This window comes from Anas platyrhynchos, chromosome 5 (assembly GCF_047663525.1).
Source record: "Anas platyrhynchos isolate ZD024472 breed Pekin duck chromosome 5, IASCAAS_PekinDuck_T2T, whole genome shotgun sequence".
NCBI lineage: Eukaryota > Metazoa > Chordata > Aves > Anseriformes > Anatidae > Anas > Anas platyrhynchos.
This window is the reverse complement of record NC_092591.1, coordinates 33,612,830-33,637,351: the sequence shown is the minus strand read 5'-3', so window position 1 is coordinate 33,637,351 and position 24,522 is coordinate 33,612,830. Positions and strand designations below refer to the sequence as shown.

At 38.8% G+C, this 24,522-nt stretch overlaps 1 protein-coding gene across 5 annotated transcripts in view; it reads left to right on the top strand.

Annotated features, from left to right (window-relative positions):
• Nucleotides 1–24,522, top strand: part of LTK (leukocyte receptor tyrosine kinase) — a 156,747-nt gene that overhangs the window by 46,488 nt on the left and 85,737 nt on the right. For 2 of the 5 annotated variants that reach the window (XM_013108203.5, XM_013108201.5), the window contains exon 2: nucleotides 2,916–3,041. In XM_013108203.5, coding sequence (XP_012963657.1) covers nucleotides 2,963–3,041 — 79 coding nt within the window. In that variant the 5' untranslated portion in view covers nucleotides 2,916–2,962. Of the gene's footprint in view, nucleotides 1–2,915; nucleotides 3,042–9,798; nucleotides 9,880–13,995; nucleotides 14,460–24,522 lie in introns of those variants that run through there. The other 3 variants (XM_072038747.1, XM_072038746.1, XM_027459580.3) reach the window with 3 other exon arrangements.

The following is a 24,522-nucleotide window of genomic DNA, read 5'->3' as shown; positions in this document are numbered from 1 at the left end:
CAGAACTGTCACAAATTTTTCATTTAGGATTTGGATGTATAAACTGTTTAGGCTCTTAAAATAGCCAAGCATTTCTTAAACAGCAAGCCTAATGATTTGTGGAAGTTAGTGTGTTGCTGTTGTTCAACAATGAGAAATTTAGAGAAAGCTGGAGCCAGCAGAAAGGAAAAGAAAAAGCAGTAATTTTTTCTTCCTTTCTGGACAAGACTGAGTTGGATTCAGCTAAAGTAGAACCATCTGTCATATGCTAAACATTTAAAACATGTGGTTATAATTTTGCTATTAATTGGAAAATGACCAAGAAAGAAATGACCAGATCACCTTTCTCACCTAAAAACAATGCTTATAAACTTTGCACTTATTTCTGTCTAATAATAATAATAAAAAAGGCAACGCAAAATATTTATTTCAACATAGTTTTTACTTCCTATTAGAAAACTCTGAAAGGCTAAGTATGTGACAGGAGCTTTCATGTCTTTCCTGTTATTATTGCTTTTACACAGGGTGCGTGGCAGTAAGGGTGAGCTGGAGTCTGATGCCCAAACCAAATTACAGATGGATTCTGGAAGTCACTATTTCTGCATTCTCTTACAGTCTTTTTGTCAGCTGTTACTTGAGCTGGGAAATGTTTATTATCAACTGTGTGATTTTGTGCATGTCTGTATAAATGTGTTAAAACAATGTACCCACCTTAAACCTTTGAATACTGAAAAGCTTCTAAGTTATGTGATGTTCAATAATTTCAGACTATAGCCCTATTGTTGTTATGTGGGTTATTTGGTGTACTCCTGTAAGAGAACTTCTTCCCTTCTGCCTCTACTGATGTGAAACAAAACAACTGACAGTCTAATTGCTTCCCTTTAGTTCCCACAAATGCCACTCATGAGATAAAATAAGGCAGATCTGGTACATCTGTGGTGTGATTTCTTGTCAGCTGTAGAAAAATTGCAACAGAAAGAAATTTGGCCTTTGGAAATGGGGGGCATAAGGAGCAAAAGTTGCAATGGGATTTTGGAGAAACTTCTAGTATAACCTTAATTTGCTTTCTTTGATTTATTTACTGGCAAACACACATGCAGACACACACACAACCACCATCACCAACTGCCTGAGACTAAAGTAGGTATCAGGAGTTCAAAGCTCTGGAGCTCAGTTCTAAGTGGTAGGTGAGATTTGGATGTGTTACTGCAAGAGTTGCTGCAAAAGATGTGAGACTATAATGTGAGAAAAGAAAAGCTTACAGATGTAGAAGCTGTCAAAAGAGCTGAGGAGGAATATGGCCACTTGTTGAAGCCAGGTTTTGGCTGTGCAATTATTAGGTTTACAGGGACAGAAACCAAATACCAAAGTCAGTTTCAGAACAGAGGCCTTTGCTATGAATAAATGTGTAGAGTAAGAACACTCCTTACAAAATGAGATGCCATCCATCCTAAACATGCATTCAAACACCTCGTTAAAGGAAATGTTCATTTGCAATGACAGAGGACCTGGTTTTGGTAAATTGAATCAGGCCATCGACATAATTTCTGTGGACAGCGCTTTCCCTTTTTGACTGTACTCATCTTCAGGCTTTCACTGTGGAGCATTGTCTTACAGACAAAATAAATAAATAGAGTTTGGCCTTTGTGAATTTGATAAGGATGTTTATTAAATGGTGCTGAATAACAAATTGTTGTTTTTAATTGGCCTCCAATATGGAATACTTAAGAATCTTCTCACTTTAATACCTATACTTTATCTCAAACACTGTCTATTTCATGTGGTGAGGTCATCAAGAAGTTATGGGTTTTGAATGCTGGGCACTTGTGACTGGAATGCTGAAGAAGCTTATAAGCATTTAAAGGAGCACTTAACCCAGTGCTTTATATCATTGAGAGAAAAATTTCTTTAGGCAGTTAAATAGAGTTTCTGAGGGAATTTCCCAACCATTACTGCTTCTCCTAGCATTTGAGGACTTAGAAGACAGCACCGTCTTTGCCTATTAATGGCCAAGCTTCCCACCTTGCCTACCTACACTAGCCAGATTTTTAAGATAAAGCTATTATTTGTGGTTCCTCTACATTAACAAGTCTGTTGCATCCCACTAATCAGATGGTCATCTTTTCCAAATACTGTAAGCGCAGGTGTCTGTAAATGCAGTGAAAATAATTTTACAATACAGACCCCTATAATGCTTTCGGGTATGCAGAACATTGTTTTTTAAACAATGCAGGAAGAGCAATCTTTGCTTTATGAGAAAATTCAAAGGGGGCAGGGGGGACGGTATGTAGCTCTGCATTCTTCTGAGCTTCTAAAGAGAACACAGTAACTCTGTTACAAAGTCAGGATTATGCAAATTTGAAAAATAATTTTTGTAGGCTATAGCTGGAATCTATGCCAAAGCATGTCTTGTGCAAGGCGTCTTGCTCTCTGAGGAGATAGACCTGTTGAGTATTTGACTCTTGGCCAAATGGTTTCTTGCTTTAAATTCACAGCTTTTGAGAAAGACTGTGATTGATTATTCTGTGCAAAGCAAAAACAAGCCTTAACGCACATTTCCTACAATATTATCTGAAAATGAAATTGAATAGAAAATCATGAAAAAAAAACCAAAAAAAAAACAGAAGTTACAACAGAAGTTGGCCTTATGGCCAGCTACATTTTCTTTCTGACACTTAAGTCTTTTCCTGGCATGACAGAAAATTCTGGAATTTTATTGAGTTTGAGCATCTCATTTTGGTAAAATAGACATGTAAAGTATAAACATATGTTGTTATATTTGCTAATCACTTGAAATACAAGAGTAATTACAGGTGTCTCTTATAATCCAGGAAAAACGCCAGGTTGTTTGTAATGACTTACCATAGGAATATGTAATGATAATCTGTCCTAATAGCCAATTTTCCACACATTTTTATGTTTCTCCATTGTTTTAGGAAAGATATACAGCCAGTGTCACCGTCTTGAAAGCTGAAGGCCTGCTATGTGCAGGATGACAGTGGTCAGTGACTGCAGCTCACCTAAAGAATGCTGGCTATTGCAGAATTGTCATGGAAAAGAAGGTGGGTGCCTGAAAATTTCCACTGAATGAGTTGTGTGTGTAGCCAAAGACAGATGCATCAACTGTCAGTCATTTATATTCCATCCCAATCTTCATTTTTACATTTATTTTAAATAAACCATCTCTCTCTCTCTCTCTTTTTTTTTTTTTTTTTTTTTTTTTTAAATGCATAATTGAACTCAGGAATCAGGATTCACAGGCAATATATGCTCAGATCGGACAGTTTCTCCCAAGCGAGAAACAGGTCCTTGAGGGGGGCTCATAAATAAGGTTTTGGTAGAGTTTTAATAACACCAAAGTATAAAGCTGAGCAAAAGAGTTCAGAATTTGATCTTGAAACCGAGCGACTTGCTCTTTCTTAACAGCATTAGCATAGAGTCATGGGATACAGCTTGTAGTTTTCTAGAGACTGCTGCTACATGTTGCTTGTCATTGAAGGGAACATAGGTGTTCTCAGCAGCTGTAAAAACAGCTATTCTACGTCCATCTGGAGATCTATGTCATTCAGTCCAATGTCAATGAAATACTGACAGCTCTGTGACAACCAACTACATGAAATCTTGAGTAATTCAAGTGTTGTGTATACAGACATGATGGGCTACACCACATCTGTGGTAGATGTACCTGGCCTTTATTTATGTAGCCTGAATTTTTTTCCCAACTCACTTAGCACAGCATTGCTTGGTGGCTGCCTGGCCACTTTTACCTCTTTAAATCAATGAATTTCTGTGTACCTGTGTACTGAACAGAACGTGGACAGATAGAATGGCAGCAGCTGTTATTGGTTTTGGCTGCATTCCTTAGCTTGAATTTATTATGCTACCTTGCATCATTTATTCCTGTTTGTTCCTTTAATCTGTTTCTCTGTATGCACTATTATGTTGGAATAATTCAGTGTTCAAAACAGGAACTTCTCTCTGTGTCATGGTTTGTCCTGAAATTCCCAAGATCTCATGCTTTTAATCCAAAATTTCTGACTGATTTTGTTAGATACCTAGTCAGAGTTGCAGGTGCCACTGTATTGGGGTGGGATCATCAAAGGCTTCACGTAAATCACCACTGTGTTTGTTGGTGCAGCAGTGTCAGTTAGTATCATCTAAAGACATTAGACTGTTCTGTAAAATGCTTATTCCAAAGTGGGGTTTGATTTACAAAAATAATAACTAACCATCTGTGAAGAAGGAATGATGTCACGATGAAAATGTAAAACTGACTCCAAAATTGCTTCTAGGTAGAAATTAGGTGTCCTGCTCCAAATAAAAATCAGTGGGAATCTTTTAGACCACTATGACAGTACCAGGGCTTTTGCCTAAATTTCTTTCTGTGGCACATAAGGAAGATTTGAGAAGAAAGATGATCACATGCTTGTCAAATATTTTGAGTTCCCTCAGTGGAAAGCACCAGATATTAGGTAGATGATAGAATGTTACTTTGTTTGAATTGAGAGTGTAAGAATTTGTTTAAAATATTTCAAACGAAAAAGCAAGGAATGGTGAAGAGGTTAGGAAAAGAAAGAAGTACAAAAAAGCTGTCTGTGTAACAGATAACACAGAAGAAGTCTAGGGCTCCTCAACACTATATTTTATCTATCTATCTATATGTTTATATATACATATAAATAAATGGGAGAGAGACTGCATGTTACAGAATTTGGGGTGGGGGGGAGGGAACAGGGGAAAAAAATTAGTAGGGAACTGAACTGAGTGAGTTTCCTGTTATTTGCTGTGCAAGACAACTTAGCATCACTTTTTAAGCTGTGTTAAGAGGAATTCTGAGTGCACAAAAAGAACCTAGGAACTGCTTGGTTAGCCTGCAAGAAGGCCTTTGATTCAGTCCCAAACTCATGGAGATGAAAAGCATTGAAAATATATTTCATTGCAAATAGAATCTTTTTTTTTTTTTTTAAGGTTTAAATTTGGTCAAGTAAAAGATGCATCTTACCTTATTATTAACCTTGTCACCTTTATATCCAGCTTCTGGAACACAACATTTTTTGTGTCCTGCCATTGTACACTATCTGAAAAGAAGTCAGTCTGTGTAAAACATCAACCCTCTCTTCTATATTTATATGGTTCTTCAGGATTTCCTTTGATCTGCGTAGTCATAAGCTGAAACTAAGTAGAGATACTTTTCATTGTAAAACTTCAAGAAGAAAATTGTAAGGCATTGCTTTTTCTGGGCTTATGAACCTCTTTCTGAAATGGAAGAACAAAAGTACTGCAAGCATCAGTTCTTTGAATTAGAAACAACATGGACAGTAGATCTCATTACCAGTGCCGTGGGACTTGCCCAAGACTTTGAAAAGCTGTAGCAGTTCTGTGATCATCAAGCCTCTTGTTACTTTGAAGATGTTTCATGTGGTAATATTTTGAATGCTAAAGATTGGGGCATTTCAAAGTCCAGGGTAAAGACTACCGATCTATACGCATTGACACCAATTCAAAAGACTGTGATAAGAATTAAATAATAAGATAGATGAAGAAGGAGAAAAACAACGACAACAACAACAACACATCATGAGTTTCAGTGAATTAAAAATAAATATGACCAAAAAAATGGCAGCAGCTGGGTTGTATGGGATTCCCTTAATTGTGGTGTAGACCATTTCAAACTCATTTCATGCTAACTGGTTCAATAGTTTCCATTATGTTACTAGACATTCTGAGCTAATTAACTAAAAGCATGTTAAATGAAATAGGAAAGATTGGACCAGATAAATCCTTAGCAAATGTCTCCCTCTTAGGATTGCACTTTTTCTTCTTTTCAAAAATAGCATCAGGATTGCCTCTTTCATCTGCCCTCTATAAAATATGGTGTTTTACATGTCAACAGGATAAGATCTGGTCTGCTAGCATTAACTGTGTTTAGATTAAATCTCCTAATACCACTGTGCAAGATTAGTGTTTCTATCAGTTAGAAATGGAAAACAATCTTAAAATATCGCAAATGCATTTTATTCAATTTTGCGTATCTGCTCATATAGCCTAGATAGTTAGATGACCCCAAGGAAGTCTGGTAAAGCCACAGACAACAAGATTCAAGACTATCTCTGCAAAGGATTAATAGTATAGAAGAAGCATTTTCATGACCATACTAATCTGTGGAAGTCATTAAAAAAGACTGCATTTTTATGGGACTACGTCTGTAATTAGTCATCTATTTGTCTAGGTGTGTAAATGCCTTCAAAACTTGGCTGTTTATTTCTCTGTGCTTCAGGTTCTCCTTCTAAGGGGCAAGAAAGAGCAGTGCATTTTCCTACCTCGTGTTTAAATGCCAAAGTTCTTGAGGACTACAAATATTTCTTCCTATTGTCAGAACTAGGAGGAAGAGAAACAGAGGAAATAAAAGCTTTTGAAAGATCCCAGCCAAGAAATGAGATCTTTAAAAATGCATGTTTTCATGTTTATGCAGTGGACTCTATAATATCATTAGGAGGTGACTAATGAGCAGTCTGAGTAGCAGCTATTGTTACGATAGCTGCTTAATGTAATAATGGTTGCATTAACAAACTCTAGAGGGAAAAGCTTGTAAGGACCTAGAGGCATGTGTGTGTGTTACCAAAGCTGCTGCAACAACTGGTTTGAGGCAGAATGTTCAAGAGATCTCCAGGAGCCACCTCAAAGGCACCCTCAAATAAATAAATAAATAAATAAGTAAATAGTACCAGGTCAGCAGCACTGCTAGACCTTTTTCTGTCGCTCCAGAGGTAGGAGCTACAAGGAGCTGGCAAAGGCTAAGGGGCCCCTGCCCTTATTATTTTCTGCTAGGCTGTATGTTGATCCTCAGCAAAGCAAGCAGTGAATACAGATCATGTGCCACCTCTGTGTCCTGGCTCAACAATGCGCATAATGGCATGGCAGCAGATTGAGTGCGTATGACTCAGTTACAAGTAGTGAGCCACACACCTAAGAGTGAAGTGGCCTGTTGCCTTCTCACAGCCCAGAAATGAAATGTCAGAGGATGAAATGTCAGGGAATTCAGGCATGGTAGTGATTGACCATTATTAAAAAATAAATAAATAATAATAATAAAAAAAATCAGTGTAAGCCCTGATTTATTAGAACAGTGTGCAATTACAAACCACTTAGCCACATGACCAGCTCAAAACATCAAGTTTATGAAATCCTTTCTCTCTCTTCCTGTCCTTTTTTTGCCCTTTTCCATCAGTGGAAAGTATTTCTGATCTGATTTTTAAAAAATATGTAATAAAATCCATCAGTGAACAAGAAGAACTTTTGAGTTTTTCAGTATAGGATCTGAATGTGTCTTTAGACCTAAAGGAATAGATTGAGACTAAAAACATGGGCATATATAAAAACATATTAAAATAAGACATCTAAGGGGTTTAAAGTCTGTGTTAACATTCTCCTAAAGGATAAGGGACTGATGTAAGTTTGTGGTGGAAATAACTTGCAAGAAATGAAACATAGTGTTATACCATGAAGAGCATTTAAAGGAAACACTAATTCATGTAGCATAACATTTATTTTTCAGGTGTTTATTTTTATTGCCTTCAGGTATAAATATTGAACACATGAATTGAAACATAATCTTAAATTTATTTTTTAGATTGGCAAACATCATCTTGAATAAATTTTATTCTCTTTAAAAATAAATTACTGAAATTAAACTGAACTAGAATTTGAAGGCAGAATATTAAACTATTTTTAAAAATAAAACCAATTTCCCATTGATCTTTAATTTAACTTACCTGTCTAAGAATGCATTATGTCATGAACTTTAGTGCCCACAAGATCCTTTTTTTTTTTTTTCCCTAATTTTAGGATTAATTTAAAGAATGTTTTTAGCACACTGTGAGAGAAGCATAAATTATGTTTAAGCCAGCACAGTGTTAACATTTACCAGCCTGGAATTTAGTTGAAAAGAATGACACTTACCTGCTTAAGTAATAACATATGGATTCAATTCAAGAATACCCAAAGCTGGAACAATAGATAAGATAAGAGGGTTGGAATGTTGGAAATATGCAATCCCCCCTTCCAATAAATTATTAACATGGGAAGGTGATGGCACTACATCATCTGCAACTGTCAGAGATGTACGTGAAATACTTGAAGAGGAATAGGACTGGTTATAGAAATGACTGATTGAATAATAGTGTACACTTGCATGAAATTCTGTGACAATATCATGCGGAAAAAATGTAATAAGAATTCTCTTTGAACTCATTTAATCTGCATAATCCACATCATCAGCCAATAAGATCACTTGGGCAATGTTGCTAATCAAATGCCAATTTTGTTTATAGTCACTATAGCCACTGTATGCTTGTTTAAATGGTTTTACAACAGGTCTTGACTTTTTCTTTTAAAACAAACAACAACAACAAAAAACACATAACTAGCAGTTAGCATTAAAAGTATTTCCATTGTTCCTCATCTTCATTTTTCTTTAAAAAAAATAAAAAATAAAACATACAACTTAGGTTGCAACTAAGGTATGCTCACCCAACATGATGAAAATACATCTTAATTACTGAGAAGTATTTCAGTACCTTTTAAACTGCAGGGTATTAAGATAACCATCTTCAGGGATGTACCTCAACATCTGCATGTATGTAAAGCTGACAAATTGAAGTCTTTAACTCTGACGCTCTTTTGGTAAATGAGGAAATATGATGTGTTTGCTGCTTCAAGGTCAAATGATAGCTTATCTACTGCTTACTTTGCATACATGTCCTAGGCAGTAAGCTGGAAGTAGTTATTCGTTCTCATTTTTCATTAATTTGTAGATGGTGTTGAATCTTCCACAGATAGAATTAATATTTATCAGTATAAAAAATAATGCATTGACAATATTAATACCATTTAATTGCAGCATATTCTTTATGATTTTGTATGTTCTTAATTACTTTTTCTGGCTGTTATGAGAACACTCAAGGGGGTAGTGCATTATTCTATTTTAGATGTGTACGGATAAAAACAATCAGCACAAATACTTTTACACAGGAAGCAGCAGGTGTCTTCTTTCCTCCCATATCAGTCTCATGATGTTGCTTCAAGGGCAGATGGTCCAGCCACTGCCATGGTAGATGAGCTGTGATTTAAATCCAGGGCCTCAGAAAGAAACGGTGTGTCATTCAGGTGGTCCGAAAGCCTAAGGTGCTATTGAAAGAAGAGCACTTTTGCATCCGCAAGCTCTTAGTATGTTTTGGTCATATATATTGTCAGATGCTGATGGGCTCATTAATTCCAATTGTATACACCAGGGAATTCAAAAAGTGCAATTTCCTGGCATTGTTATATGGCTAAGAAACTGACTCACAGGGTGGCCTTTTTCTTCATTGGTTTTCTTGTGTGACACACTCCCATGACTGTGGAACTGTCTCGTCTGACTTTCTGCTGTTTTGCCTTCATGGTTACAAGCTTTATGTCTTGAGCAAATGCCACGAGCTCCAGGTACTCCAAGTCAATTTTGGATCACCGTTTTTCTTCATCTGTCTCCTTAGGTACCTGCAAGTCCCCAAGGGCTCTTGACATCCATTTCTAGTAGCACAGGCACTCTTGTTTCAGTTTTCCATTGAAGGAAATGTCAGTGCATGACAAACCATGCTTTGCGGGTGCCATGCTCTGATTTAGCAGTGCTGAATATGGATTCTGTTGTTTTTCATTAGTAGGTGCTTTATTATTTTGATGCTGCTTTCTACCGACCTGTTGTACTGGAAATAATGGGGAGCTGTAGTGACATGCCTCATACGTACTTCACTGCAAATTGCTGCAACTCATGTTCATTAAAGGTGTCTTGTTGTCAGACATTACTAATGCAGGTACTGTAAAATACAGCAAGGATGGTACTGACGTGCACAAATGACTGTTCAGGTATGTTATATTCTATGTGGGAATGAATTTGATATTCTGGGACACAAGTAAGTTGTTTTTATCCCAGCCAGCAGTGGCAAAACTCTGCTTACTTTGCTCTGGGGGTATCTTCCCCCTCCCCCCCTCTTCCTTCCCCCTCCCTTGCTACCAACATCTTTACCTATACTTCTGACATGTGGAACCACCTCTAACAATTTCCTCAAACTTTCAGGTTATTTGAAGCTGTTGTAAAATATCATTGGTCTTCCTCTTAGATTTTAAATCCCTAAATGATTCTGTGCTTTTAAGTATTTTTAGACTATGATATATTTATATCATGATATGTCCTTTTAAATATTTTTTCTCTAATGTCAGAGGATTTCTGATGCAGTGAAACAAAATCCTATTTAACAGTGAAATTTAACTCCTTGTTAACTATTATTATTTCAAGGGGTAAAGCCACTGTATTAGTTGTTACCATTTGAAGCAACTAGCATTATCTGTGGCAGCGGCAACAGCTACTTTATGCAGGGTTTTGCCTTCAGCAATATCACCGGAAATCAAAATTCACATTCAGTCTGACATCAGACAGATTTTTTTTTTTTTAAGATCTTGTGTGTATAACATATAAAATCTAGTTCTGAATATTTTTGCTTCATTGTTTTTTTTTTTTAATCAAGTATTCTAGAGAATGTGTGTAATGATCATCACATCTCACCTAGTTTTTATGCAACATTGCAATCATAGATTTGAAACTAAAATATTTTTTTTAGTCCTTTTGTTTGTGGGAAAGGTTAGGGTGAGAATTGCCAGGTCCCTTAGGTTGTAAAGAGTTTTATGATCGGTTTCAGCTCACACAGTTCTTCCATGCATGAAGATGTGAAGTTTTAATGGCTGTGGAGTAAAGCCAAAGCTTCTTTATTTATGTACACTAACACCCAATTTCTTTTACATGAGTGCTCTCCAAGTCTGACTATACAACTCTGAAATAATTACCAGTATTCTCAGTAGAATCATCCGAGGACAACTTAATTATGCTCTTAGATATTGTATCTCTAGGCTGGGCCATCTTTGATTAATGCCTTAAGCTTTCCAGATGTTTCTGTAAGAGCTAAAGCCTATGTCTGTTAGACAGTTTTGTAGAATAGCAGTTGGGATGCTGAGGCAGGTTGACTGATCACACATTTCTTTACATACCTCATGTTTCACGTAAGTCTGTACTCCTTTATCTTAGTGTGGCCAGTCTAGATCATATTGCCACATTGGCTTTGTTTTGCAGGATTTTATTTCCATCATAAGGAATTTGCATGGTATTTGTTTAGCTTTTGCCCTACAGCTTGCTTTCCATGCAAGATTTCTGAAGTCTCTGCATTTTTCTCATATTTTTCCTTGATCAAAATGTCACAATAAAGACTTTTGTACCATATATGCTTTCTGAAATGTGCTGTATCTTTCTTTGAAGTGCCTTTGGTATCAAGTACAGCCCAAATGAGAACAGTATCTCCCAAAGAAGGTGTTCAAGCTATATTAGCATTTGTTCTGCTTTTCATCCCAAGTAGAAATACATTTGTTATCAATCACCTGTCCAGTGATATATGAGGAATAATATACACTATTTAAAATTTGACTAAGTGAAGACTCCGTCCCTTTTTTTTTTTTTTTTTTGGCAGTGACTAGATGCCATTGCTGGAGCTCTGCTGTGGGGTTAAGTGCCTCCATCTCATCTCTGTTCATTTCTGTGTGGAATTTTCTTCATAGTATCTTATTAGAACTTGCTTTGTCCCCACCATGTGGAACTTGCAACTCAATTCTGAATGGTCTTGACATCTTTTCAGTAGTTTTAGTTGTTTTGAACCCATAACTGGCAAGGGAGTGCATGCTTTTGAAGTCTCTGAGGACCTGACACATTTTTATGTGGACAATGGCATAACTTCATCTGGTGTTTGTGCAAAGGCATCTTCCCCAGTATCGACGAATTTAGCGTTGTTATAGAAGATAACTCTGTTATTGTAAATCTTAAAAACATAGTAACACCCTTTCAGGGTTAGATCAAAGTTCAATGCTGCTCTCTGCATTGTGTTTGCAACAGTGGATGATAATGGATGTCTTCAGAAGAACGTAAGAATGGGATAAGCATACCAGGTTTCCTCTCCTGAGCTCCAGTAGGTTGTTCCTGGTTTGCTGAGCCAGAGGTGGTCATTATTTAAGATCTGTACATTTTCTCAGTTGCTAGTATCCAGATTCTGGCAGTGCTCTACCTTGCGCATCAGTGCCCAATTTAAAAGCATGTAATTGTCACAGTTGCTTTCAGACTGACAGTTCGGTTCTCTGCTGATGCTGCATTGTCCATTGCTCTTAATTATTTCTACAGAGATTTCCTTTGAATTAGTGGTGTTGCTGTCATTCCCTTTATGGTGGTGGCTTTTGCATCTTGCTGTACATGCTTTTGACCACTTGCAAGCTGGTCAAAATTTGCCTGTAGTTCACACACCTATTTCCAAATGTTGGGCGTTGGTTTGACTTTCATTGTCTTTGCACTATGCATAGCTTCTTGTGTTGTTTCTTGTGCAGCTTTTTTTTTTCCATGCCGTGTTCTTATATTTAAAATCTTTGATTCCCTTTAATACCAGTTTTTCTCTGGATTGGGTTTACTTCCTTTGCTTGACAAATGTGACTAACCTTGCCAAGGATTAACTGCAGAATTCCAGAAGACCAAGGTTTGCTTTTCTGAGACAGGACTCAAACCCTCAAAATTGGCTAATGAGCCAGTTGCTCGTAGATTAGTCACCTTCTCCTCTGGTTTTACTCTGCTTAAAAGCATCACATGCATCTATTTCACTTTTACAGAATGCCTCACATTTGTGAATTGAGCCTCAGAATTCATGTGTGTTGGCCAAAGTAACTGAAAACCATGGAAAATATGAATTGCTTTAAAACTGAGTATTGTCAGAAACAATGCTATTTTGTCTGTCTCTGCTGCTAGCAGTTCCTTGCAGATACAGATTTTTTTACCTTCCTGTTCATAGGAGAGTTTAAGAAACTAGAAATTCCTGAGTTGCCTCTACTTCTGTACCAATTGGAGTAAAAAATTACCTGCTTTGCAGTTCCAGAGTCTCAGCCAAGAAAGTTATTTATGAAGAGATGGAAAGCTGGCAGCCTTATTTTTAATGTTTTATTTTATTTTATTTTTCTTAGGAATATACACTATTCTTGCTCTATTGCTTTGCTTGGGTGACAGTTCGTGCCAACTTAGTTAATAAACAACCAATAATGTTTGTCTGCCTTGTTGCTATACTTTTGTAATTGGTGTGGCAGCAGGGGAGAGCCTCAGAATGATGTTTTCCTCCAAATCACCCAGGCCATGTTCAGAAATATGCCTCTCTACATCTGTTGGAGATAACAATGCATTGCTGAACAAAGAGCAAATTTAGAGATCCAAATATATGATTACAGTACAAAAGCAAATTCTACCCTTGAATGATGCATGGTGCTCATAGATATCAGTGGAAGATTCACAGGAGGCTAAGTAAATTCACTAAATTTGTAATTTAATCTATGAATCAGAACTAAAAATGGAAAGCAGGTCTCTACCTTGAAAGTGCCAGACATACTGGTCTATCAGGGGGTTTAATTCATGTCAGCTCCAAATTTCTTCAGTGCCAACAGTGTGAACAGTTTTTATTCAGACTCAGGTACTCCTTGTTAAATTCACAAGTTTCTGATCTGAATTATTTTAGTCCACGTCCACAGTAAATTGGACTATGGCGCTCCTCATCCAGATCAAGGGTGTCTATGCGGAGAATTAAATCAGAAATAATATATTCTGATTATAAAAAGAATAGCTGTTTTAAAATAAACTCGCTGCGAAGGAAGAACTAACATGTGAACAGATTGAAGGCGAACTAATGTCATTGAAATGCTGATGGACCAGAGGAAAAAGGAGTTTAGCAAGTAAAGTGATTAAAGAGGGAAGCAGAAAGCTTTGAGGCAGAGCACCTACACCTGCTGTGCTGCAGGTCCCTGTTGCGTCTCTCACTGACTGAGGCTGCCTTACTCAGGAACAAGTGGTAATGAGTGAAGTTAAGGAAAGAGAGGTGCGGGTATGGCTATCCACCTTGTGTGACGGGGTCCAATTTGTCTTTCAGAGCAGTCAGTGAACGGCCTTTCACGCCTTTCTGTGATCTTAAGTACAACAGAGTTTGGTCCAGGCGTCTCTGGGCATCATCGAGGCAGCCGCAAGGGGAGCCTAAGAAGGGGAAACAGCCCAGGAAGATGCTGAATTCGGTTTCTCCTAGTGAATAATAATGCCTAAAAAATTTATAGATGTATGTGTTCATGTCTGAAGCAACTGCCGTACGGATTTGCTGATCGTGCAGGAGCGGTATGCAAAAAGGGAGGAGGAGGAGGAGGGAAAGGGCGGGTGGAAGAAAGCGACGGCTCTAGGACCCATGAGAGCCTTCCTGAGCAGGAGGTGGGAATTCTCCTCCGAAGCAGCCCTAGCCCGAGCCCAACCTCAGAGCTCCTGCGGAGCCGGCAGAAAGAGCCGCGCACCCGGCCCCGCTCAGCCATGAGCCTCGCTGGGCTGTGGGTCGCCGCAGTGGGTAAGTACCCTGCTCCTTCTGCCCCCACCTCCCTGTGGTACAAACTCCCTCTGATGTCCGGGGGACTCTGACTTATTCCTTTGCCCATTCTCTTTTACCTTTTAAAACGGGAAAGCATTAGATTTCAAAACTGTGCAGAGAAAGGAGCTGGGGAGTAAAATACCGGTATCAAACATCCCTAAAGTGGGTGATGTGGGAAGATAAATTTTGATGGTTATTGATTCTAAGTAAATGTTGTTCTCTGAAATGAATAGGTGATCTGTAGTTTTAGAAAGGCTTGAGCTGACCGAAGCTCTTATACTGGAATCAGGCTCTGTCATTGTATTAAGGTTCAGCGTGAAATTAACAGCTCTACCCCTGTACCATTTTGGCTCTATGATTACAGGATTGCTTTCTTTGGGACTATGCTGAAGAGATGTGAGAAAGTAATGCTCTAGGAGTCATGAAGGTTGCTTACTGGAAAAGGTGTATTTTGGAGGAGTTACTTTCTCCAAGGAGAGGGATAAGGGAAATGGATAAAGGGAAAGAAAGTACCAAGACTATGAAAGATGGTGTTACGATATCCCACCTAAACAGTGGTGCTCAGGCTGAGTTTTGAAAGGAATCTGTGTGCTGCTTTGTTTGTCATTGTCAGTTTTGGTTCTGAAACACAGCAAAAGGAATGAAATCATAGTAGGAGAGAAGGAGGGAGATATTAGGAAGGAAGCTGCAGTAGTAGGAGAGAAGTTGGAAAGCGGCAGCATGCACACAAGCATTAAGGGAAGGCAGGAGTGGAACACACTTATTGTATGTGCACCGTGGTGAAAATCTTGTTATAAAAATTAGGAGAGAAAAATCTGCATGTCCTTACTAGGACATGCTGAACTTCCCAGAGAAGTGAAGTTACAATAGTAACCCCAGTGCAGAGCAAGGAACATGGAACAAGGAACAACATCATCTTGATCCGTTGACAAGGATCAGAAGACACTCTTGTATTTCTCAGTGCAACAAATCATATTGCTTCCAGACAGAGGAAGAGATGAGACAAACAGGTTTTTGGGAGCTAGAGTTTGCTCTTTCTGAACATGTATATATTTTAGTTTATATTAAGGTATGTTGGGACATCAGTTTTTAAGCAGGTTTTGTCATTTAATTCTATTTACAGTTGAATGCCAAGGCATAGCATGGAGATTTTGGTTTCAGGCTTTTTCTGTCCTGTTACTCCCATTGGGAGGAGGGTGTTTTACCACCAAAGGGGGTCCCAAAGCAGAGCCATGGGTGCCCACAGCCTATGTTCTTGTGCCATGTGGTCTCATCGAGAGCTGCTAAGTGTCATCCATGTGCTTTTGGTAGAGTGACTTTCAACATGGGAATAAGGTTAGTGTAAGGAACAGTCATTATAATCGCTGTATCTTGAAGTCTGTAATTTGAAGCATGATTGTATTAGAGCAGAGATTTAAAATAAAATAAAAGGTGTGTTTCAGAGAGCAAGAAAAGAGCTAGATGAAAACAAGCGTACATTTTACAATCTCTGTCCAGTCTTCTGCCAAAAATAATCTCAATCACCCAGGGAGAGACTTGGATACTGAGTGTTTAACTGTGTAGCTGCTGTCATGATCTTCACATGGGGGTGGTTCGTCTCACTGGGTTATTATGGTCAGCTCTGCAGTCAACTATTTTAAAAACCACTTGTGTTTCCACTGGGGAAGCTTTCCTGGAGTAGATTCTCAGAGTGGCTTTGTATTTCCTTCTTTATTTAGAAAGCCCAAGGTCCTGATGATGAGGAAATTTACAGGTTCACTTCTCTCTTTTTTGTTTTACTGGCTGGTATATGCGTTTCTAATGAGCAGTATCCTAAAAGGGTAGTTTGAGAGTTCCCATCTACTGAGAATTTTAGGCACATCAAAACACTGGATGAGGTCTGAACTCATTTTGGAGTAAAAATCAAGACTCTATAAGAAAATTCAGGAAGCTAGAGAAAATGGGGGAAAAAATCGGCACACAATCAACCAACACCACAACAGAAAAGAATTCAGTGTACCAATGTGTGTTGTTCTGTGTCGGGGCAATGTCACAGGTCACAGTCACTCTGAGGCTGAGGTAGCACCCTAGCCTCAGTTCTTGGGAGATGGCTAGGAACATGGTAAAAAAAGGCACCAGACGAATGTGTGGGAGAATTTTCTTTTCATTTTAACCACCAGCATTGCTTTGAGTCTTCATATGGGCTTATTCTCCTTTGATTACTTGGGCTTAATGGAAGGAAGAGGCCAGTCCTCTTCCCTATGAAAAACTGGGCTGTGCATGGCCGGATGTTGTGCCCTTGCCTCTGGGTGTGGAGTGCAAACTATTTGCAAAATGACAGCACGACATACACCCTGAGCAAACCTCAAACCTCTTTTCTGAAGAGCACTCGTGTTTATGTCATTGCTCAGAACTTCAGCTATTAGAGTATAACTACAGTTCTTGAGATAATATTAGTAGAGGCATTTTGTCAAGTTTCTCTTTATAGCCCTTCCTAATAGTTGTAGTAGAGCTGTCATGGGATAGGATAGCTCATGTTTAGTTTCAGCTGGAGAAGCAGTTATGGTTATGGGAAGGCTGACAGCAGGTTTAGGAGTAAAATGGCCAGCATGTTTGTGGGGTGTGGGCGTGGAACGGTATATCAGCATGGTGATGTTAAATGCCCCATTCCTGGCTACTACGTGTCCCTTGCATTTGTCCAACAAACTGTTTTCAGAAGTCCAGAAAGATTTTCTCCCTCTCCCTGAGTTTGTCTACATCTCAAGATTGAGCTGGCCTGATTTATAAAGTGAATGTAAGCTGGTTGAAGTTTAATCAGGCTACACATGCATGAAGACACATGTATGAATACCTCATTTTGTCATAAACCAACTGAGAACAGATTCATGGACCTTAAAATAAACGAACACATCTATCTCACTTACGCAAACCTTTACTGATTTGTGTATCCCTTTGTCTAGAAAAGAGCATGCCAAGAGTGGAGGGGAGGGAGGGGGGCTGCATTCTCTTCTGGTTCTTCATGGAAGAACTCACTTTTTGTTCATCTTGTGCCTAACTCTGCTGGGTTAAAGTAGCATACAGCAACAGCAGTGCTTTCAGTATTTTCACTTAAATAGGCCCAACCAGAATGAGCACCAAATGATCCTTGAAATCTGACTTGGGAGATAGGCTCATGGTCCTTTATTGTGCAAATTACAGTTTATCTACAGATACTGTGCCCGGTCTGGATATGCAATTCAACAAACTCTGAAAGCCAAGCATTGGGGAGGTACCTTGAAATAGAAAAGGCTGTGACTTCTTTTTAAGTCACAGACGTTGCAATGTTGAGGATCCTTTGAAATACAGTGAAAAATGGGAGGATATGTGTATGGGAGTCCAGTAGTAAGGGAGGACATGACGGCAAGTGCTGGGAATTAGTAAACTACATCAAGAGGAAGGACAGAAGTGGTAAAGGAAGAAATCATGTAGTGAGGTGTATGTACTGTTACTTTAAAGCTGAAGATAATGTCTTGTGGTCAGCCACAGAAGTCCATCTTTCTGTCAGTATTACATAGATTTACAGTTCCTAATTGGTGCATCAGATCAAAGTTGGAGCAAAGGATATTCCTCTTCAGTGATGTTTCAGAAGCATTCCTCTCCCACCCCCTGAGTCCATAACAGACACAGAGGGCCCAGGTCTTCAGCCCGTTTGTATGTGAGATTGGGTGTGCACTGGCTGGGCTGGTGAGTAGAACTGAATCTATGGTGGATGTGTGACTAGAGAGAAATATTCATCTTGTATTAATCTTAGTGAAAAAATGCTGATGAGGTAACAATAAAATGCTTTATAAAATGGGCTAGGTTCTGAGCTGTTATATATAGGAGGTTTATGTGTGCACCAGTTAGTTCATGTTGAGAGATTCAAATGAGTCAAACTGTTTTAGTATTTTCTTATTCAAACTTTTGCTTATAGAAGGCTTTTATATAAAAATCTTAAATCTTTGTTTAAAAATCTTAAAACATGATTTAGTACCACATGTTTGGTTTTGACATGAAATACTGTAGTTCAGTGCTCCCTGAAATGTGCTTGGGTTTGCAGTTTGATAAAACGTCTGAAAATTTTTCAGGTTGACCTGTGACAGTTTTATTTAATTTTATTTTAAAAATTTCTTTAGGCTTGCCAGTAACTTGGAAAATCCTGTATTAAAGCTGTTCAGTTATCTTGTAAAAGCACATACTGATTTGTACCTGGATTTGTGTATGCAGGTGGTTGTCCTCAGGCTGATGTTCATTGCTGCACATATACACAGCAGCTGGTATTGGTGTTTGTACCTTGAAGCTTCTTATTGGATCAAATTCCTCAGAAATGTAAAGAAACAAAGATAACATGATTTTTTTTGCAAACATTTAGTGAAAGCAGAAGCGCAAAGCAGCTGCTGAGAGGAGAGGCAGGTGAGCTCTTTCAGAAATAAATGGAGAGGAAGGAATCCATGGGATTCTTAGTTAATGCAAATTGATAGATCTCTATGTGAGCACAGTTACAGCATGGAACATCTTGCCTTCTGTGTCTGGAGACTTTTATCCGAGACTCTTACGAGTAAGCATGATTTCTGTACTGAATGCTTAAATCAGAGGAGGAAAATAATGACATTAATTATGTTAATTAATTGGATCAACCTTATAGTCTTTTCCTGTCTCTCAGCATCAGTTCTTCCTCTCACAATTCCTCTTCCTCTCATTCCATTATAATTGCTCCCCTGCTTCAATCCTCTCCTGGAGTATAACAAACCCCGTGCTTTGATGTGGCCTGCCATCAGCAGGACAGGACCCGCATGTCTGTGTGCACAAAGATGACACCCATGGCAGGTATGAGAGCAAGCCAGCTTGCAGAAGTGGTGAGTTGAGGTGTTTGATAGAGGTAAGTTGCAGCTGGTCTGATAGAAGTGCTCTGAGTGAGGAGTAGGGAGAATTGAAATCCAGTGTGAGAGAGGCGGCAGATCATACCAGTGGCTGTGTGCACACAGGAGCATCTCCTATTTGCCTCTTACGTTATTCAGACTGTAACGATTGCAGCAGCATTAGAGGTCAGAGGGGCTGTGCCTGGGGGATGTAAGCTTCCTTCCTTTTTACGCCCTATGTGCAAGAGGAGAACTCCAGCTATAGGACCTTTATAGCAGAGCAAATGGAAATGGCATCAGGGCCAGCCCAGGTCTCTGTGTGGCCTAAGGACAACAGCTCCCAAGCAAGTGGCAGTGTCCCTGAAACATTTGCATTCCTGAGCTATGCTGTATCTAAGAGCTTTCCTTGAGCTGCTGTGCCTCCATGCTGCTGCTGCTTCCAGTGCGTATGATACCAGCACAATTGTTGGGCCAATGAGGAATAACAAAAACAAAAAGAAATAACATAAACGGAAACAGAGATGACCATTCAGTCTTCCTCACCTAGAAAAAACAACTCTGCCATATATGCTGTGGAAATAAAGAGCTCAGTATTTCAGTAAGATACTCATCCACAGGTCAGGTTTTATTTCCATAGAAGTTCAGGCTGTTTCTCTGTATGTGCTACCTTAAGATGAAGCTGGCTTGGAAAATGTGAAATGTTACATGATTCTGTAGGATGTTTTCTTCCACTTGTCAATGAAAAACTTGTTAAGGTTTCTAACTGGCTTTACATCAGGGAAAGAAACTCCCTGAAAATGGCACGGAGTTTAAAGGAAGAAGAGACACCTATTGACATAGCAGCTCATTGGAGATAAAGGTAGTTGAGAATGAGAGTAAAGTATAAAATAAAAAGCTGAAGTTTTTTCCAAAAAGCACAGATGTATCCTTGCAACTCAACTTTTTCCCTACATAATGGGAGAGCCGTGTCTGTTAATAAGACATCACAGATTTTCAGTTAATTGGTATTTGAAATCCCATAAGCTTTGGCAAATCAGCCAAGAATTATGTGTTTATTCTTGCATTTCAGTTGCTCACTTAGGGTTTTTCTTTTTCCAGACTATGGTACAGTGTGTGTTTGAGGGTAGAGACAGACAAACTTTCTTGGGCTAAAGCACCCACACTTCCCCACTGTCTCTGTGTTTATGGAGATAGATGTTTAAACATTGAGAACATAGGATTGATAAAGTAACTGAGTGAGAGCCATCTAGGAGGTGAAACAAAGGGATGTGATAGTGTTTTGAAGAGCAGAATAAAAGTGCAGAGGGCAAGAAATTTCAGTTACTGCATTGTCATAATGAAGAGTTTTTGTGCCATCCAGGAGTCCTACAAAACCCCTACTGGAACTTTGTACCCTTTGAGTCAGAACTGACCCACTAACTGAAGTCTTACTGAAACTTAAACGTGAAGTGAGCCAAACAGGTTACTACTGGTTCACATTCACAGGTCACTGAAATGTTGCTTCCCACAGCAGAGACGCCATCAGCACAGGAGCGACCTTGAACTGCCTGGGCTTCTGAGTAGTTTTGCATCCAGCTTCTACCTCCCCACAGGACCCTTACAAGTTCCTGCTTCCACACATCTGGTTTGAACCGCTCTGCAGCTGTGACCGGGACCTTTTTCTACAAGCTGAGGGTGAACTCTGAATGCCCTGCAGGGAGGGGATGGGCAGTATTTTGGATATGAGCTATCCCAGGGGTGCTCTGTAAATGTCTGCTAGACCTGTGACCTGGCTTTTGGCACTTGCTCAGCCCTCCTGCTTGTGTAGTGGCGTCTGTGTTTCTGCACCGCCATGCCTAACTCCCTCTCCTGCTCCTCTATCTATCTATCTATCTATCACAGGGCAGTAATTCCCAGTTCCCCTTTGTAGCTCTTGGCCTTCAGAGGCAGGAGGAAACTATGGATACACAGAGAGGACAGGAGGTAGGAATTCTCTTCCAGTGGAGAGGGTGAACCCAACCATTGTGGTTTGGCATTACCAGAAAGAAAATGGTTAGGAGCTGGTTGGAGATGGTTGTCAGCCTGAATCTGAACAGTCTCAGGCAAAGCCAAATTCAAACTGGAATGGAACTTGAAAAGTGATTTGCCTCCCTGTATAGTTCATTTGGCAATCTTGCAGTACCTGGTGTCTTGACTAATGTTTTAGGTAATGCAATGAGCCTGGATGATTATACTTATACACGTCTAATGTCTTAGATGTCTTGATTATTTTTTTTTAATTTTCTGTTTCTGTTGTTATGTTTAACTGCAATTTTGTTTTTCCGAGTATCTGTTATTTATATTTTTTTTTCCTACTGCACTCTAAGTCATTAATATACTTTTGCCACTTTTACTTTAGCTAATGGATGACTGACGTGAAATTTCCTTGGCTTCTAACATGTTTTTGGAGTCTGCTCTATGGCATTTTGATGTGTAGTGAATATATGCTGGAATCCAGATCTTTTTATATTAGTAACACTTTTAAAGTCTGTAATTCGCAACAGGAGCATTTTCTGTGTTTACAGTCACTACAGGAGCCCAAATAGCATTTAAAATCTCTGAAAGAAGCTTTCTTTAACCCCATGCAGGCTAGCAACTCAGCCTAGATTTTAATGAGACTGGACTTTCCAGTTCTTATAAACCCCAATGGTATATTCATTGCAGAATACCAACTATTGCAATTTTGTCAAATTTCCTCAAGTCCCAGATGCCTCCTGGCCTTTCAAGGTCTATCGAGTTGTTAGCTGAGTTTAAACTTTTCTAGAGTTTGACAGATTGTGTTTGTAGCTCTGTTGCAGTCCCAGAGAAGAAATTTGAAACTCAGTAAAATTTACAAAAATAGCCTTGTGAATTAGTGATAAGCAAAAGGAGGTGAATAAACTATGCTGGCTTTTATTTAGTTACTTCAAAAGGACTTGTGTTCTGGCTATTCAGGATAGAAAAACAAGAGACTTATGAAGATCTAGCTCTTTTTCACCTCATCCGAAGCTGTAATTTATTTGCTCTGATTAGACACAAGCATTTAGCTTCCCCTCTAAAAGCTATTTTCATTTTTGGTATGTTGATAAGTTTCTGATAAAGCATAATTTTTTGTTCCTTTGTACTTTCCAAACATTTTTTTTTCCTCTTGTGTGCCTTCATGCACATGTGCGTGAAGATTAATGAAAGGAAAAATATTTGTTTTCCTGATGGAGAATAATTTCTTTCACATTTTGCAGGCACTTTTGTGGCTTTTGACTGTATAGGCTATCAGCTATGGCAATACTACCTAATGGCTATTTTTAAAGTAAGCTTCAGTGGAATTTACATGCACGGCAGTACCAGCGTACATGCAGAGTAAGCTAGAGAAGTTCTTTCATTACTGATAGAAACTGCTTTGTGACTGCACAAAGGAGAATTGACAAGAAGCAACAGCCCCCCCTGAGAGCAGTGTGAGGTACCTTAAGTCAAGTAAATGTAGAGTTTTTAATGTAGAAGTGCTGATTCTTCTGCTGGCTTTCTTAGGACTCTTGATACTGAGTGAATGTGAAAAAGTTCAACACTCAGGCAAGGATTAGCTCAGCTCTCTCTCGTTCTCCTGCCAATCCCCAAGGCACAATCTGGTCTCATCTTATCTGTGTCAATCAGGCTGTAGGGATGCTTTGAAACAATCTAGGTTAACAGCTAACTTTTTTTTTATATATCATTTCACTGGTCCAGTTGTACTGGGACCACTGTGCCAGTAAAACTGAGGAGATGATGACTGCTGGATGAGGACAGAAAGAGAGTTGGTCTGCCAGTGCTGCTTGTTTGTCGCTTGTTTTGTGAAACTCTTAAACCGATGTTTTGTTTTTTCCTAGTCATTGAAGTAAGTGTCCTGTGGAAGTAACCTGTAGTGTGAGTACCTGAAATTAGATGATGTGAATACACCCTCACCTAGTTTAGTGATGTAAGCTTTCCATCCTACTGCAGAGAAGCAAGTGCTAGGTGTCACCCTTGTCACGTAAGTGTCAGTGAACTGACATCCCTGTATGAATTTGTACCACTATGAAAATACCTACAATCCTGTTCTACTAAATAGAAAGCATTGTTGTTAGCTACCTGGCTCTGTTAATGAAAAATTTTGTAATTTTGGACCTTGTTAGCTTCCCAGCTATCAAAACTTCAAACAATTGAGGGGACATACAATTCAGATTAGTAGACTGAATCACATCAGTGATGCTCCAGTACTGAGGAATAAGAGGTGCGCCATGTTGTTGTGTGGCGTTCATGTCTCCCCTTAGCTCATCAGGCAAAATAATCTGCTTTCAGCCTTGACCCAAATCATGTACAGACTGTTGGTAGAAGAGGTGCTCTGAAATGACTGGGGGCAGGACTGAATCTGTTCTGAAGACAGAGAGCTGGTTTACATTTATAGTACAAATGGGAGACAGCAAAATAGTTTTGGGACCAGGCTTAAATTTTACATGCCAAATGTTTTATATACTCTAATGTGCACAGAAATACTTACATGAATTTTCAAAAAAATAAAAAAATCAACAACATTTAAGAATACTATTAAGCATATATTTTTATTCCCAGTGACCCAAACACACAAAGGAACAAAGAACAAAACTGATGATAAGTAACAGCTGAAAGAGCCATGCTTTTAGTCTTTTTGAGCTTGGCAAAGGGTAGATGTATAGTATAAACAGGTTTTCTGGTACCTGACCTCTACAGACTCAGGTTTCACATCACAAGATAGGGTTAAGTATCATCAAATTAAAACAAACATATTTATGAGCCATCTGGTTTCTGAGTCTTTCCAGTTTGTGTTTTCTATCCTGGGTAACTATTAAGCAATTTTTGTTGCTGTAATTTTCATGTCATTACATGGCTCCAGAAACTACATGTTTAAGAAAAACACTGTAGAGAACTAGGTTCAGAATAGAATTATAAGCACTGGCAGCACTGGATGCATCTGTCATTCTTTCAATTGTCCTAATGTATTACTAAAAGCAAATGTACAGAATAAATCCATTTTTTCCTTTTAATGTGACTTTAAATTTACCTGGAACTGGAAGCTTATATTATTTTAACTCTTTTACAAAATGGTAAAGGAGATAGATTTCCTAGGGTTGGTTTCTTGTTCTGCCACTAGCGTTTGCATATGGCTTGGGGAAGGCTACTTAGTCTTGGTGCTTTAATCC